This window comes from Meriones unguiculatus, chromosome 17 (assembly GCF_030254825.1).
Source record: "Meriones unguiculatus strain TT.TT164.6M chromosome 17, Bangor_MerUng_6.1, whole genome shotgun sequence".
Lineage (NCBI taxonomy): Eukaryota > Metazoa > Chordata > Mammalia > Rodentia > Muridae > Meriones > Meriones unguiculatus.
Window position 1 is genome coordinate 29,456,550 of NC_083364.1, and position 16,595 is coordinate 29,473,144.

Genomic DNA, 16,595 nt, shown 5'->3' on the forward strand with positions numbered 1-16,595 from the left:
CCTGGCCTCCAGGTTCTCCCAGCATTCTTCAGTCCCTACCTCCAATTACAGGGAATGGCTGGCATACCATGCTCTCTGCCCTTGACTTCCCAGCCCAGGGATTGGGCCTCCGATCTCTCTCTCTTTCCCTCCCTCCACATTCTTTTGGGTGGAAGAATGCTTATCACTAAGGTCAAAGGAAACTACTGTGCTCACGCTCTTTCTTCCAGCCAACCATACTCATTAGTGTCTGTGTATTTTCTCTCTTCTCAAATGGATGTGTCTGATGCCTTCCAGTGTTCCTCCTGTGGCAGGGTCAGTGGTTCCTCACCATCCTGTGATGCCATCTTTACAAAAAAGAAAGGTTACCTCACCAAGCCATGGTTCAAAAAGGACAGTCTGATCATGTTAAAAAAAAAAGTTTGGAAAATAACCACTGAAGAGCAAGAAGCATCTCTTTGCTAATTCTCTGAAGTATTCATCCCTGCGCCTGGTGTATGTTCGGTGCACGTGACAGGAAGCGATGGTTTAAATGGAATTTTAAGCAGTACCTTTAGGACAGTGATCACAGCTTTCTATGGGGAAATAGCAGAACTAAGTGGTGACTCCAGCAAGGAGTCACTGTGAACAACAGGATTTTCTTGCTCCAGAGGCCAGCAAAACCCTCCTAGGAATCGGAGGCTGTGAGCCCTGCTGCAACCTCTAATTTGCTTTGTGACCTGATTCCAGTCACTCACCTGCCTCAGCTCAGCATCAGGTTTTTTATTGATAAAGTGACTGATGACGCTTATAAAAAATGTCTGCAGGGTGTCTGTCATGAAGTACTAATTGAATATGTGATTTTAAAAAATAAAATGCTGCTTCCAGAACGCCACTCATATGGTGTTCCTTGCCCTCTCGATGGGACATAGGTGGATTTATTTTGTGATGATTTGTCTTCTCGCACACATTTCTGATTGTATAAACACTGTACTTTAGTGAAATATTTTTCTTTGCAAAATCTTCACTAAAATAATAAAGACTGCAGTTTGCCTATTTCTCAAGGTCTTGTGCGCTAGCTTTTCCTGGTGTGCCTTAATTGATCATGCCACCTGCAGCTGCCACCTCTTCTGTTTAAGTTTTTATTTCAGACAAATGCTGTACTGTCAACATTTGAATAAAGGCTTTACCCCAAATTTCATTGACTCTGTATGTGAGAAGCCATCATTGGCTCAGCCGGGAGCCTGGCTTCTGGAAGTATCTGGTTGTGGCGTGTCATTCTTCTTTTTGGCTGGTCTGAATTAGGATGGCAGGTGGGAATCTTTGGTGGGCCCTGATCCGCACACTCCTCTGTGATGTTCTAATAGTCAGGCCTGAGATTTATTCTAATTTCTAACTATTGTCTTCCCCCTAATTTAAAATCAACACATTTAAATTCAGGGCCCCTGCTGTGTTAGAGAGAGAAGAAAGCTGCCCTGGGACTGAGCTATCAGCCTTGGCTGCCTGTCTGGACCTCTCTGCTCCCTTTTCTCTAGTACATGAAGGCCCGATTCCTCTCCACAGTCTAAAATACATCACAACCAACATCCTCTTCTAGGCTAGTTCCTTGCTTATTGTTTTTACTTTGCATTTTTTCACATCTCCTTTTTGTGTGTGTGGAATTGTATGGTGATTGGCTTACACTGCATTATCGCCCTCCCCACAATGCTGCTGTTTTGCAAATGGTTAAGCCAGTTAATAAGAAGGACACTTGATTGCCTTAGCGAAGTTGCCCAACTCCATTCCTGGGTTATTGGAAGACTCCTCTCTGCTTTGTGTTCCAAATATTTTCTGCCAAGCATCCTCTGTCTAAAAAGTGCCTGTATAGGCTTATATCAACATCTTCTTCTAGAATTTATACTTATAGGGCTGTGAAGGGAAGAATTGGAGATACCTCAGTATGTAAGTGAAATAGACATGTTAAATAAATACGCAGTCAAGGAAGAGTTTGTTAGCTTGGAAAGAAAGAAGTGAGAAATGGATGGATGATGTCATGTTGGCCTGTACACAAATGGAACCTACTTCTCTGTGACCTCTCAATCCTTAATTTAATTAAGTTCTTGAGACAAGTGGAGTTCTTACAGTGCTGACCTTGACTCTTTGTTTGTATTCTGGGAGGAAACTTTCCCTGCAGATAGGGAGGGGTGAATTCAGACAGAACGGAACACAAAGGAAGTACCAGGAGGTTTTTCTCATTTGTGTCCCATCAGAGACATTTTCCACCAAGCATAACCAGCTCTTCAAGGATAGTGCTTGGAGTTGGAGCTGACTCGTTGCTTTCACATACCACATATTATCTGCTGTCCTTGGCACATACCTTCCCATACCTCACACCGCTGCCTGGAATGTCCTGAGCCTGTCTTCTAGTGTGGTTAGCTTTGAGGTACCTTTCTCCACATCCCTTCCTCTCTCCACCCACTCAGTGATGCTCTCTTCCTTTCCTCCATGTATCATAGATAACCTGCCACTGTGGCTCAGTCATCAAAGGCTACCGTTATCTGCTGATACCCTTGCACCTCCACTAGTCTGTGATCTTCTGTAGGCTGGCGCCAGAGGCATGCGACAGTGTATAGGAGAGGTTTCTTGGCATGCCTTCACACTGCATAGTCTACAGGTAGTCGCTGAGTACTCACTATGCCCTTCAGAGCTCAGACACTGCAGAGACACAGGCAAGCCAGCCACTCATCCACTAGCAAATCTGTACCCCACCTATTGGGCCATGAAGATGAGCGCAGCACATGTCCTGTTCTGGAGTTGCTCAAAGCTAACAAGTGAAGGGAAGTGGAGAAAGGTACCTCAGAGCTAACCACACATTAGAAGACAGGCTCAGGATATTCCAGGCAGCAGTGTGAGTTATGAGAAGGTATGTGCGAAGGATAGCAGATAATATGGTATGCGAAAGCAGAGAGTCAGTTCCAACTCCAAGCACTATCCTTGAAGAGCTGGTTATGCTTGGTGGCAGAGAAAATGGTAGTTCTAGAACACTGGGAACAATACGAAAGTGTTGTCATAACTCATATTAAAAGGGAGGGCAGAAGTGCTCTCGATGTGTAAGAAGAGTTATTTTTAAGACCAATATCCTTGCTTTCTTTTTCAAAAAATTATTCATTTGCTTTACATCCCTATCACAGCCCCCTCCCTCTTCTCCTCCAGTTCCAACCTCCCATCTTCTTCCCCCTTTCCCTCCTCCCTTTCTCCTTAAAAAAGGGTACCTTCCACCAACCCTCCTTGGCACATCAGGTCACATCAGGACTAAGTGAATCCTCTTTCACTGAGGCCCAACAAGGCAGCCTAGCTAGAGGAGAGTGTTACAAAAGCAGGCAACAGAGACAGCCCCTGCTCTAATGGCAGGGGACCCATCAGCTACATCTGTGTCAGGGGCCTGGGTCCAGTCAATGCATGATCTTTGATCAGTGGTTCAGTCTCTGTGACCCCTCAATATTATTAACTCTACCAAATTTCTCTCACATAGATTTGATGAAACTGCCTAAGCATTAATATTTTGTGAGATGCACAACAGACCTCTCAGTTCTTTGCTACTTCAAATGCATTATTAGATGGATGTGCTAGCCTATCTCTGGCTATGGCCTGGAAACATGCCCTGCTTTTCCACTGCTGGTGTCTCTAGCAGTTCTGGTCCATGTGGATTTCCATGCTATGCAGAGAAAAGCCAGAGAACAGTGTCCCAGAATGTCCATGATAAACAGCCAAATTCATAACTGTCACAATAGTCTTCTCTCTGTTTTTGACCTCACATAATTTACATGTCAGGAGAATCTGTAGGCTTAGATTTTCCACCAAACCTACTTTATTTAGGATTCTTAAATGCTTCTACCTCCCTTTCACCCATTGACCAGAGGCAGGGGAGAAAAAGATTATTAGGTAAAGGGAGTTGTAGACCTTTTTAGAAGTAGTTCTTTAGGATGAGTCCACTCTTTGCTGTCTGGATAGCAGCAGTCCAGTCCAAAGGCCAACACCAAGCAACAACATGAATCAAAATGATTCAGAAGATCAGGACAAGTCTTCTAAAGCTGCAAGACTCAGTTGGATCACCTGGAGAAGTTCTCTGGACTGTTTCTCTCTGCAAAGTGTCAAAGGACAAAGATCAGAGCAGTGATGTTGATCCAAAAAATGATGTCTCACTGTGTGGGATTCTAAGTATCTCCTCTCCTTAGAGTCCACCCACAGATGTTCTCAGCTGGCTAAAGTCATGCCCATGGCAAGAGAGAGCTCACAGCAAAATGTCACATACCCTCTCACAAGCCAACCTCTTGCAAAACATCACATGTCATCTCTAGCAAACACCACAAGCCAGCCTCTAGCAAAACATCACATGACTCAACAGAGCCTTCAAAGAAATCAGAAACTTCCACTTCACAATTTGCTTTGCTCTCTCTGTGGGCTTACAACTGTAAAATTCCGAAGGATCTCTTAACTTCATTGATCAGGAAGGAAATTTATTTATAACTTAGGCTGTTGGCTTTTAAATTTGAGTGTCATGGTTCACCCACATGAAGAAGAAAGTTCCACAAAGATAATTGGATCTGCTTTCACTAAAATGGGTTTGGAGACTACAGACCCAATGCATGACTCTTGCAGATATCAACGGTAGTTTCCAGATGTACATCTCACATACACCATGTTTGGATCCTCTTTTGTCCAGACGGCAGAAGTGAGGAAGTGACTTACTTGGTCCTGGTCACTGTGTATACAGTCCATGTTCCTCAGTGGCTCTGTGTTTGTCCCTAACCCCCACAGATGCAGAGCAGAGTCCTCATCTGACTCAGGAAGGGCTGGGAGAAATAGGACCCTCCTTCAACTCATCCCGCCCCAGGACATGGCATCCTTGCTAGCGTGCTATCGCTAATGCACAAAACGTGAAATTGTGAAGAGTCATTTGCCAATAGTCTTATCTCCACTGGCACAGAGGCGAGCTTGCTGGAGAGTTGCAAGGTGTTGGAGTATTGCTGTTTATCCGCCACACATCCCTCGGCTGCTCGCACAGAGACTCGGAAAGGCTGCACACATAAATTCACATAAATTACCTTTACAAAATGTCAACATTAAAAGTGGATTTTTATTTTGGGGACATGCCTAGAGAATGTTAACCCCTTCTTGTACGTAGCTGTGCCATTACTGGGAAGCTCAGTCTATGCCTTTGAGTGCAGCACATAGCGCACGGAACAAATACTCACGATCCCTCCCCTACCACACGCATACCAAGCTGTGAAAAAGGAATAGTTCCCCTTAACAAGCTATAGACCTTGGGATATGGTACTGTCGTCTTATGATGCCTGTGATTTGAATTTTATTGTCTGTGTTTAACTTTTTAAAATTTAATCAGTCGCAGGTTCTCGAGAGACACATAATCCTTTTGGGCTTCATTTTTCTCACTATTGTTTCAATATTTGTGTACTCCCCAGAATTCATGCTCAGTGTTAATTCCATCTGCATTTTTAATATGTATTGTAATAAGTTCAGTTTTAAGAAGTGGGATTTTTAGAAGGTAACTAGGCCACGGGACTTTGTCTTTTACAAAAGTGCTGGAGCTAAGTAACCGTGCCCTTTACCCTTTTCTGTCCCTGGTGCCATGTTTGGACACTGTTGGACCTCTTCTCAGCATGTAATAAACAGTTTCTTGAGCTTGCTTTTCCCACCTAGAAATATGGGAATAGTTTTCTATTGTTCTTTAGTTATCCAGCCTCAGAGACTGTGTTATAGTAGACAGAGGACTAATATAGCTGTAGGTAAAATAGATGAGTGCTTGTATTGAGGAAGCCCATCTTCCCAAAGTTTTAGGAACTAGTTAAGCGCCTCTACTTTTCCTCATCAAATTCAAGCTTAGATATTAATGATACCATTGTAAAGGCTTTTTAAAGAAAGCTGTACATAACTTTATAAGATACTAATATTACGGAGATACAATGAATAAGAGTATATGTGATTGTGCAGCCTCATCAGGAAGGCAGTCCTAAAAGCAAGACAAGGATTCTGAAGCTGTACAGCACTGTTCAGGCCTTGAGGAAAGGCCCATCAGAAAACAACTCTGAGTTAAAGACCAATCTCTGGTTAATAATTTCAGTCTTGTTTGCTTGATCTGAACAAAGACACATTTTTGTTATTCACAAAGAGTTTTGTTTCTTTGTTTGTTGGATCAAATTCTTGGGAGAGGAAAAGTTCTCAAGACTCCTTGCTATACTTTTGAGCCAAGTAAATGTGGCCAGCTACTCCTTTCCAGTTCATCTATTCTCAGAAGAGATATTTGTCCATTTCTCTAAGAATTAAATGTGTTCGGTGGTCAAAATGCTGCCTTTGCCTTTGATTTTAGAAGAGAAAGAAGTAAGTATGTCACACCATGTAGTTTCCTTACAGGAGATAATTTCTAGGATGTGGTGGAGCTTCTGGGGTAGAACGAGTTGAACCACTCTGGGAGAATGTTTCTAACCCTGATGGTCAAGGCTAGAGAAATGAATGGAACATTCAGCAGGAATGTGAACGGGGACAGGTAGATTTGAGCCAGGGAAGAATCATATAATCACAGTGAGCCCAAGACCTTATTGCTTTAGAAGGCCTTACCGTTGTAATAATATTGCTAATCAAAGCTATGAGTTGAGTCTGAAGAAATGGCCCCAATGATTAATTGCACTTAATCAAACCAGAGGATCCTGGTTTGATTTCCAGGACCCACAACCTCTCTAACTCTAGTTTCAGGAGATCTGATGCCCTCTTTTGGCTTTGGAGGGACCTACATGCATGTGATATGTGTGAACTCATGCAAGCATACACACATGCATATAGAAATAAAAAAAATACATTAGTTCAGTTAAAAATATTATGAGTCTTTGACTTGAATTAGTTCAATATTTTTTTTATTTTTTTTTCCTTATGTGTAACAGGTTTTGGGTATGTTACACATTTTACTCTATTCTGATATGACAAAAAAAAATCAAAGCACTGTTTTTTACTCTAAAACTTGGTTTTGATTTTGAAAAGAATGCAAAACATGTTTTAGAATCCTAAAACCTCTCTGAAACTCATATTTAAGGAACAAGAAAGGCTTTAGCCTACAGCACTGAATGTCAGTTGCTTCAGAGAAACTACAGATGGGTTCTGCTTCATGGAGCTATGTCTCCAATCCCATGGATGCCAGAAGGCATCCATTTTGTTAAGGCCTCTTTTGAGGATGTCTCCTCTGTCTCCTCCCATTTTGTCTTCTTCTCTGGGAATGGAACCCAGGCCCTGCACATGACAGGCAAGTTCTGACCTTTGGCTAAATGTCACTGAGTACAGAATAGGAAAAAACAGAGACCCAGAATCCTGAAGATGAGGGCTGTGGAAGATGAAGAGTGTGAAAGATGAAGGGTGTGGAAGATGAGAACCATGGAAGATGAAAGGTTTATGAGATGAAGGCTGTGGTTTCCTGTTCTGTTCCAGGAAGTTGTATGAACTTGAGCAGGCTGTTCATCTTAGCAATTCTGTGCTAGTGTTTACAAAATGAAAGAGTTGGATCAGATGATAATCCTCTAGTTATAATTTATGCCCTACATGATCCTGAAATTCTAGAGAAAGGCACAGAGAAATAATTGAAGTCTTATATAGAGAGTTATACTTAGACAAAGATCTAGAAGTAACTTATCTCCATATCATATACATATATTCATACATATATACAAATATCTATGTGAAATTAGCTTTGATCTTTCTAACAACAGAAAGATTCAGAACTTTTATTATCTAACCAAAAGAAAAGTAGCATATTCTTTGGAAACTGCTTGGTATTTACTCCTTTATGTATTTATTTAGTAACAGAAACAGCAGTAAAAAGTTGTTTATTCTTTAGAATTCTCTCCTAATCCCACCCCTTCAATGGATCTAAATCATCTTTGTTAAAAGGCAAAGGCAAAGACATTTTTGCTTTTATTCAACTTTTTTTTAACTCAATAGCCTGTACTCTCTATTCGCATACTGCTGCTCTAGCTTTTGGGATGATATTTTTCATGTCTTTACAGTACCAGTTAGGCATCTTTCTTAGGTGAGATCTTCATTATGTAAATTCCCAAAATGAGGAGATTTGGCCAACAGTGGCCACATCACGTTTTTTGTTGTTTATTTGTTTTGTTTTGTTTTGTTTTAAAACCTGGAGTATTTACCTCCTTACAACATTGTGCTGTATCTACTCAAGCACTAAAAGTTGAGATGAATTTATTAAGACATCTCATGGACTGATGATCTTTCCAGGTCCAAGTGGCTCTCAGTATATCCATTGTCAGGCAGAATTTGCACTCCAGAAGCATAGGGTCATTTGATTTAGGACTTGTTACTGGTATTGATTTATGTGCTGTTAGTATTTCAGTGTATATAGCAACGAAGAGAGGACACTTTCTATTGACTTGGAAGTTGCCAGGGATGAGGGCTCAGGAACCAAATGGGATATTTAGATAGATGCCTGGACTCCTCTACCTTGGATGGGGATGTTGTTGAAGAATTTTATTCACTCTCCTTGGAGATGTCCTCAGGGTCGTTGCTGAGCATTTTAGTTCCATGGGGAAGGCTGGTACTGCTTCCATGGTTTATGGCTTTAAGAATGCAAATAGAGCTGAGAGTTTCCTCAGTTCCTGGATCTCAGACAGTTCCATCTCGGAGAGCTGCCTTCCCCAAGTGTTTCCAGAGAAGACAGCCTGAGGGAGAGGAAGTGGCGCTAATTAAATCCTCCCTCTGTTTTCCAGGCACAGGAGCCTCAAGCAGATGTCTGTTGTTAGTGTGTTCACAGAGTGCGCAAATACAGAAGCAGGCTTCCCTTCCCAGTGACACAAACCTTCCTCCATTGGAACTTTGGAAATGCATTTCCTTCCAACACCCACTGTAAAGGAGGTGGCCAGACTGCATACATAGATTACAGAACTGCTACCAAGCCAACATGCACTTGTCTTTCTCTGTCTCCATCTCTGCTCTCTCTGCCTCTGTCTGTCTGTCTCTGTCTCCCTGTCTCTCGGTCTCTCGCTATCTCTGTGTGTATGTCTTTTTGTGTCTCTCCTTTCTCTCTCTGCTTCCCGTTAGCATTATGGTGAGCAAGCTGGACTCAAAAGCATGCCCATAAGTACTGACAAGTATGCCTCCATATTCTGTCTCCTCATAGGGATGTGTATAGAGTCATCAAGGCTGCCAGGGTTGTATCAGCTAAGAGAAAATGGAATGGGAGCTGCATAAGGCAATCCATGAATTTAACCAACTGTATTTTCTACTGAGTTCAACCCCCTCAAAGTGACATCCACAGTTGCCAGAGATGGTTCCGTTTACTCCTACCATCCTGGCATAATTGCTAATAGCATCATCAGATGCCACACGACAAAGATTGAGGCAGTGCATTTGTGTTACTTCGAGTGGAGAAATGAGATCAAAGTCAACCTACTTCCAATAGACACCAACAGCTGTCCAAAGAAATGAATCCATCCAAGTCTACTACCTCAGTGGGGTGTATTGGAGTTGCTTACAAAAGCATAGGTTTATTTATTTATTTATTTAACTTAAGTTGCAGATTTGACTCAAAGGCAGCTGCATCATCAAAGTCCACCCTAGGATGAAAGCCTGTATGTCCCTGGAGCTCTCTCTCTCTCTCTCTCTATCTATCTCTATCTCTCTCTCTACAACTTGCACGTTACTTGGCTGGCCGGAGAGTCTCCTCCCCTAGCCGTCCTTACTGCTCACACAACCTTGGCTAGTGACTCCTGTCACTTTCTGAGCTTGCTCAGCCGCGGAAGCCATGTGAGCTTCTCTCCTCCCTCCCACAGACAATGTTTCAATTAGGAGGAAAGGGCTCTCCACAACACTTGTGTGATCGCGCTATTTTTACCGCTCTTGAACGTTCTAGCTCATCTCCATTTTAAGGGTGAAAATATGCTGGCAAACTAGGCTTCTCCCCACTTTCTGGCATTTCACAGGAGCCGAGGAAATGGAATTAAAGCTGCCTTTTAGCTGATTAAGAACACAGAGGTATCTCTGAGAATAAGACGTCGTGCCTGATGGTGAGCCTAGGCATGAAGCCCGCTTTCAGGACACATTAGTAGCTGGCCTCCAGTAGGAATGATTGCATGACTGGACAAAGTACCTAGGCGCAGGCAATGTTCTTCTGTGGCTTTCTCATTGTGCTAAAAAACAGCGTTAGACCAGGTAGACATTTTTTCCTGGGCCTGCATGATCCTTCTATTTTGTCCTCAAAAACAAAACAACAAAAAAAATACTTTACAAATAGAAATCAATTTCTTGTTTTTATTTAAATGCTAAATTTAAATAATTTAATTAAGCACAGGAACCGAAAATGAGAGAGGTACCCACAACATCATCATGAAGAGAGAACTACTTTTAACATTTAATTTTTTTCAGTTTCAAATATTGGCCACTCGCATATGTATACACATACAAAAATACGTGTGTAATATTTTCTTCCTTTTTCTATGAATGATTTGAAGACAATTGAACAATATAATTTATGTATGATAACTTTCTTTTTCCATAAAAGTATACTGGGTACATCTTTCTATGATAAAGTATATAATCGTATTTCAGCAGCTGCACTGTATTTGCCTCTAAGGCATACATTTCATCTGTCCAGTTCTCTTCTAGTGAAGAAGACTTGTTTTGTTTAAATTATTTGTTATTAAGTGTAGGGTTGTGTGACTCTTTAGTGTTGCTATTTATTACAGTATTTCTCTACTAGACATAATGGTGTGATGAAAGAAATTGTGTACATGTAATGCAATGTTTTTGAATATGTGTGTGTGTCTTTGGACACTTTCCTAAACTTTCCTAAACACTTTCTTTAAAATGCTAGAATTGGAACCTTTGATCTGAAAATATGCCAGTTCCAGGTGGTTTATGTCCTGTCTTAGTCACTGATCTCTTGCTGTGGAGAGACAGCAGGGCCATGGCCGCTTTTAGAAAAGGGAGCACTTAAGTGCACCTTGCTTACGGTCTCAGAGGTTCAGTCTGTTCTCACCATGGTGGCTAGCATGGGGCCCATAGGCACACACGGTGCTGGATGAGTAGGTAAGATTTCTACATCAGATATACAGACATCAGGAAGAGAGAGACACTGGCCCTGGCTTGGGCTTTTGAAGCCTCAAAGCTCACCCCGTGACAATGTTCCTGCAATAAGGCCACACCTCCTAGTCCTTCTCAGGCAGTTCCACTCCATGGAGACCAAACATTCAGATATAGGAGCCTATTGGAGCCATTCTTATTCATTCCACTCCTCCTCAAACCAATCCCTGGAGCTGATCAGGCAATGCATTGTCATTGCTTTTCACTCTTAAATACAAACCACCCCGTGTATAGTTTTAAACAAAAAAAAAATGCCAGGAAATTACAAAGAGGAATTACTTGGCAGTAATTTCAGGCTACAATCCCCTTGTTCCGTTTATGTATTGGTATTAAAGTTGAGGGTGACCCACAGGCTCCTTCTCCATCCCCATAGTTTCTCCTTCTCTCCTGCGGTGAAGGCCCTACACAGTGGTGGCATTTAAATGTCTGTGTTCATACACGGTCCACTGGTGCCTCTGTTTGATCAAAGTGTGGCTGTTTCCCTTTAGGGAGATCTTCTGTTCTTCGTCACCTGCTTTTCCACAACCAGCATACAGGTAGAATGTTTTACCATAAATGAAAAGACTGTTTCATTTTGTTTTAGGCTAAAGAAATGTCAACAATTGGGAGCTTTGAAGGATTCCAGCCCGTGTCTCTGACGCAGGAGGGAGATGACCAGCCCTCCGAGAATGACCACTTGTCCACAGAGGAGGCGGGGGACTCAGGCAAGGACCCAGGACAAAGACAGATTTCAAGACAGCAGAGTGTGACTAAATCGACGCTTTACCCCAATCCTTATCACCAGCCCTACGTGTCACGGAAGTACTTTGCCACACGGGTAAAACCACGATTTTAAATTCTATTCAAAATTTCTTTTGAAAACTTGCCACCTTCTCTATACTGCATGCTGCCAAGGGTTACATAATTTACACACCTCTTGTAGTGGTTATTATAATCCTTATGTGGTTGTCTTTATTCCCATTGTGTGGATGAAGGGTGTAAACTTCAGACAAGCCAGACCAGTCTCTATTTTTCTCTCTCTCAGATAGCTATCAAGGAGATACGGTTCCCGTAGCTTCTATAAATGTGGGCTTCAGTCTTGCAGGGATGCAAAATCTGGCCTCCAGGAATTAATGCTTAATGGCTAGAGAACCCGTAACACAGTTGCTAGAAGGTGAACTACAAACTCATTATTTCTTAAGGAAGACATTGGCTGTGGAGCGAAAAGCGCTGCTGAGGCAGAGCCGAATCTCAGGATGGATGATGGGATTCTGGTGTTACCACAGGAGCAAGGGTTTGAAACTGAAACTCCATTTGCTGCCAGGGTGAGGCTCAGAGTTCTCACCGAGCAATGGAGCCAGACAAAGAAAATGAACAAGGCATATATACTGGGTGTAAAAGGCTACAGTAATAAGTTTCTAGTATTTGGATCAACTGGAAAGCACTTCGTGGGTTTCTTATTTCTTTGGTGAGTATTTTTAATTCATGCTTACTGACCTTTTGCAGTCCTGCAAAGTTCTTATTAACACAGTAGCTATAATGTATTGGAGGAAAAATAGGGGAATGTGAACTATGACAACAGATAGTTTTCATGCATATATGGGACACCTTTTTGTTGAAAAATAAACTTCTTTCCACCGCCCCCATTTCCCACTCCCTCCCTTTCTTTCATGTCTAAGAGTAACCAAGGCAGAAGACAGCTCTTGGAAGTTGATTCAGAGCTTCTAGTTTGTTGAGCCAGGGTCTTTTGTGTGGGGTTCGTCTCTACTCTGCTGGGTACTCCAGGCTAGCTAGCTTGAAAGCTTCTGGCCACTTCTCCCATTTCCACTTCCCACTCCCCAGCAGGAGTGCTGGAGTCACATATGTGGTCCACAGGACTGAGGCTTTTGTGTGGTTTCTGGAGATCACACTCAGGTTCTCTGATTTGGGTAATGCTTTTATCGGATTGGGGCCCTCTCTCTGGCCCTTCAAAAATATATTTTTCAGCTCAATATCTTAAAAAAATGGAGGTCAAGGATTTGAGACTATTTACAAGGCTAAATGATCCTTATTTGGTAGCTTTAAATATATGCCTTTGTTTAAGATAAAGCTCTCACGAAAGCAACGGAATGTGTGAGTGCGTATGCATGTGTGTGTATTTAAACATTATGTAGACTTCTATGTGGAAGGCACTGTGGTAGGTGCTATGTTATCTGTTTGTGGAAGTGTGTTTTGCATATGTCAAGCATATGGTCTGTTTTCCAAAAGATGTGAACTTTATTGAATATGCAAAGTTAAGTTGAGATGGAACTGCAAAGGAAATGTAAGCAGCCTTTGGAGTCTTATGATCTAGAGATGGATGATGCCAGGGTTTGATGAGAAGATACAGAGCAGAATAAGGGCTTCATAGTTGGAGCTGGGGCGGCTATGAAAGCAGACTGAAAAGACCATGAAAAGCTCTGTACTTTGCTTGTGATGGTAGTAGTTCTGAAGGTGGCAAAGGTAGATTCGTTGGCTCTCTACTATAGGAACAGAGACTATATTCATGGTAAAACTGAAATTCTCCTTGACAAAGAAGAGGACACGGGGACCAACTGACCTCTAATGCAAACTCTAAACTTAATGGCAAGTCACTTTTAGAAGCTGTGCCTTTGCCTGTGAACCAGGGATAGGAGAATTTTAAGGATGAGGTCAGACTGTATTGAAAGGAGATATTGGTATTCAGGCTGCTGCTTGCCACAAAATGAGCCAGGGCAGTAATTTCCTTGACTGTGCTGTAAAACTTGAATTGATCTTCAGCAAGTAAAACAATTGATTTCATGTCTGCCTTTTGAAATTAATATGAACGTCTAACTCCATTTGGAAACATACAGGGAAAGCAAGGCTAGACCATGTAGTTCTTTAGATGAACTGACAGGGTCCCAAAGCTACTACATGTGTCATTAGATATTTATAACTCCTTTATAACTCCTATAAAATGGTGGCCTTATACTGCACTGTGAACCAGTTGGGAGTAAGAGATAGAGGAAGTTAAAAAGCACTTATTGCTCTTGCAGAAGATCCATGTTTGGTACCTAGCATCACTTGGTGTCTCACAGCACACTATAACTCCAGTTCCAGGGGGTCCAACACCTTTTCTGACTCCCACAGACAGCAGCCACTCACATGGTGCATTCACATACATGTAGACACAATACTTACATATGTAAGATAAAAATAACACTTTTTCAAAAGGAGTGAACAAGCCTTTCTGAATGAGGGTTGAGCATCTTACTCAGGGTCCTCCTTCTTGCTTAGCTTCTTTAGGTATACAGATTCTAGTATGATTATCCTATATTATATGTCTAATATCCGCTCAGAAGTGAGTATATATCCTGTGTGTCTTTCTGCTTCTGGGTCACCTCACTCAGGATGATCTTTTCTAGTTCCCACCATTTGCCTGCAAATTTCATGATTTCTTTGTTTTTAATTGCTGAGTAGTATTTCGTTGTGTAAATGTACCACAATTTCCGTATCCATTCCTCCACTGAGGGACATCTGGGTTGTTTCCAGATTCAGGCAAATGGGATAGACATGAGAAGAGGGAGAAAACAGGGAACAGGTCAGAAGCCTACCACAGAGGGCCTCTGAAAGACACTACCCAATAGGGTATCAAGGCAGATGCTGAGACTCATAGCCAAACTTTGGGCAGAGTGCAGGGAATTTTATGAAAGAAGCGGGTGGTGGGGATAGAAAGGCCTGGAAGGGATAGGAGCTCCACAAGGAGAGCAACAAAACCAAAAAATCTGGGCATGGGGTTCTTTTCTGAGACTGATACTCTAACCAAGGACCATGCATGGAGAGAACCTAGAACCCCTGCACAGATGTAGCTTATGGCAGTCTCCAAGTGGGCACCCTAGTAAGGAGAACAGGGGCTGTCTTTGACATGAACTCAGTGGCTGAATCTTTGATCACCTCCCCCTGAAGTGTAGGAGACAACCTTACCCGGCCACAGAGGAAGACAATACAGCCAGTCCTGATGAGCCCTTATAGGTTAGGGTCAGATGAAAGGGGAGGAGGACCTCCCCTATCAGTAGACTGGGGGAGGGGGATAAGAAAAGGAGGGAAGGGATGAGGGAGAGGTTACAGCCGGGATACAAAGTGAATAAATTATAATAAGTAAAAAAAAAAAAGAGTGAACAACCTTCGGGTGAGTGGAATGGTCTAAGTCAGTAGGCCAAGAGCTTCAGCTAGGCGATTAGAGTCCACTGCTCTTCTTCAATGAAAGTTACAATTTACAGAAACCTCCACATGATGGTATCCTCTTCATCAGTCCTAGAAAGCAAACCTGAATTCTCAAGAGCTTCTGAGGACAACTGTCTTATGTAGGAGTAAGTCCAACCCGTGAGCCTGAGGATGCTTTGTGGGCTACGAGGTTGAGCTTTCAAGGGCACCCCGCTCCCCTTCAGACTAGAGCGTTGTGTCACTACAGTGAATATGCACTAACAAGGGGGGGGGGCAAGGAAAACACAGTTGTGATGAAGCGATCCATTGGCATTTAGTACAGATAATCTTTGAAATTTTTAAATTTATTCTCTTGTAATTTTATACATAAATACAATGAGTTTAGATTTTATCAGCCCTCTAACTTTCCCCTCCAAGATTCCTATGCACCTGCAACAAAGTTTCATCTCCCCTTCCTCCTTTTCTCCTTCTCCTCCTTCATTTTCATCTACTTCTACAATCCACTGAGTCTACTTAATGCTGCCCGTACACACGTGGGGTAGAATACCACCCAATAGAGCATTGGCAACTTACCATGGACCACATTGCTGAAAAAGACTGACTTTTTCTCTTCTAGCAGCCCTCAACGGCTAATAGCTACTCAGCTACGGATGGGGCTTTAAGGTGCTCCTTCTCTTTCCATGCTGGAGTGTGCACGTCTTGTTCAGGCAACTACAACTGCTGTGATTCATTAGTGCCATGGCCTTGACATGTCCCAAAGACACTACTTTGAAACGTTCATCTTGATTTTATGATTGTTTTTTTTTTATCTTGACTCATCCTCTTTTGCAATGTTTATTGAACTTTGTATATTAGGACAATTTGCTGTCCACGCCCCATTTACTATTTTCTGTATTAACTGCCAACCACCACATTAAAACATCCCTCTGATGAGAGGTGAAGTTGTATTACTCTATGAGTACAAAGGCTAATATTTAGAAGATAGTTTGGTTTAGCAAAGTCATATTCGTAGGGCTTTTAACCTACCCACTCGTGAGTTCTTTGCCATGTTTACGGGCATCAGTTTCTTCCTGTTGAGCAGGTCTTAAATTTAACTGAGAAGATGTTGGTTATCCCTATAACATTCCACTGTTTCCCCCACTGTATAATTCAGTCATTATTGGAGCTCACAGGGTTCACAGCTGTGTTAGACTATTGATGGACTGTCTTCTCTATTAATCTACAAAGCACCTTCTAGCTCTGTGAAAGCTACCCAACAGGGAAGAAGTTTCAGGGTCAGTAACAGCTTGGCTTCTCCATGGCCTGTGACCAAAGTGTAT

General features: G+C 42.2%; 1 protein-coding gene across 1 annotated transcript in view; it reads left to right on the forward strand.

Annotated features, from left to right (window-relative positions):
- Positions 1 to 16,595, forward strand: part of Tprg1 (tumor protein p63 regulated 1) — a 130,104-nt gene that overhangs the window by 16,844 nt on the left and 96,665 nt on the right. Inside the window, exon 2 of the mRNA XM_021659201.2 lies at positions 11,678 to 11,911. Within this exon, the coding sequence (XP_021514876.1) occupies positions 11,687 to 11,911 (225 nt within the window). The 5' untranslated portion in view covers positions 11,678 to 11,686. The remainder of the gene's footprint in view (positions 1 to 11,677; positions 11,912 to 16,595) is intronic.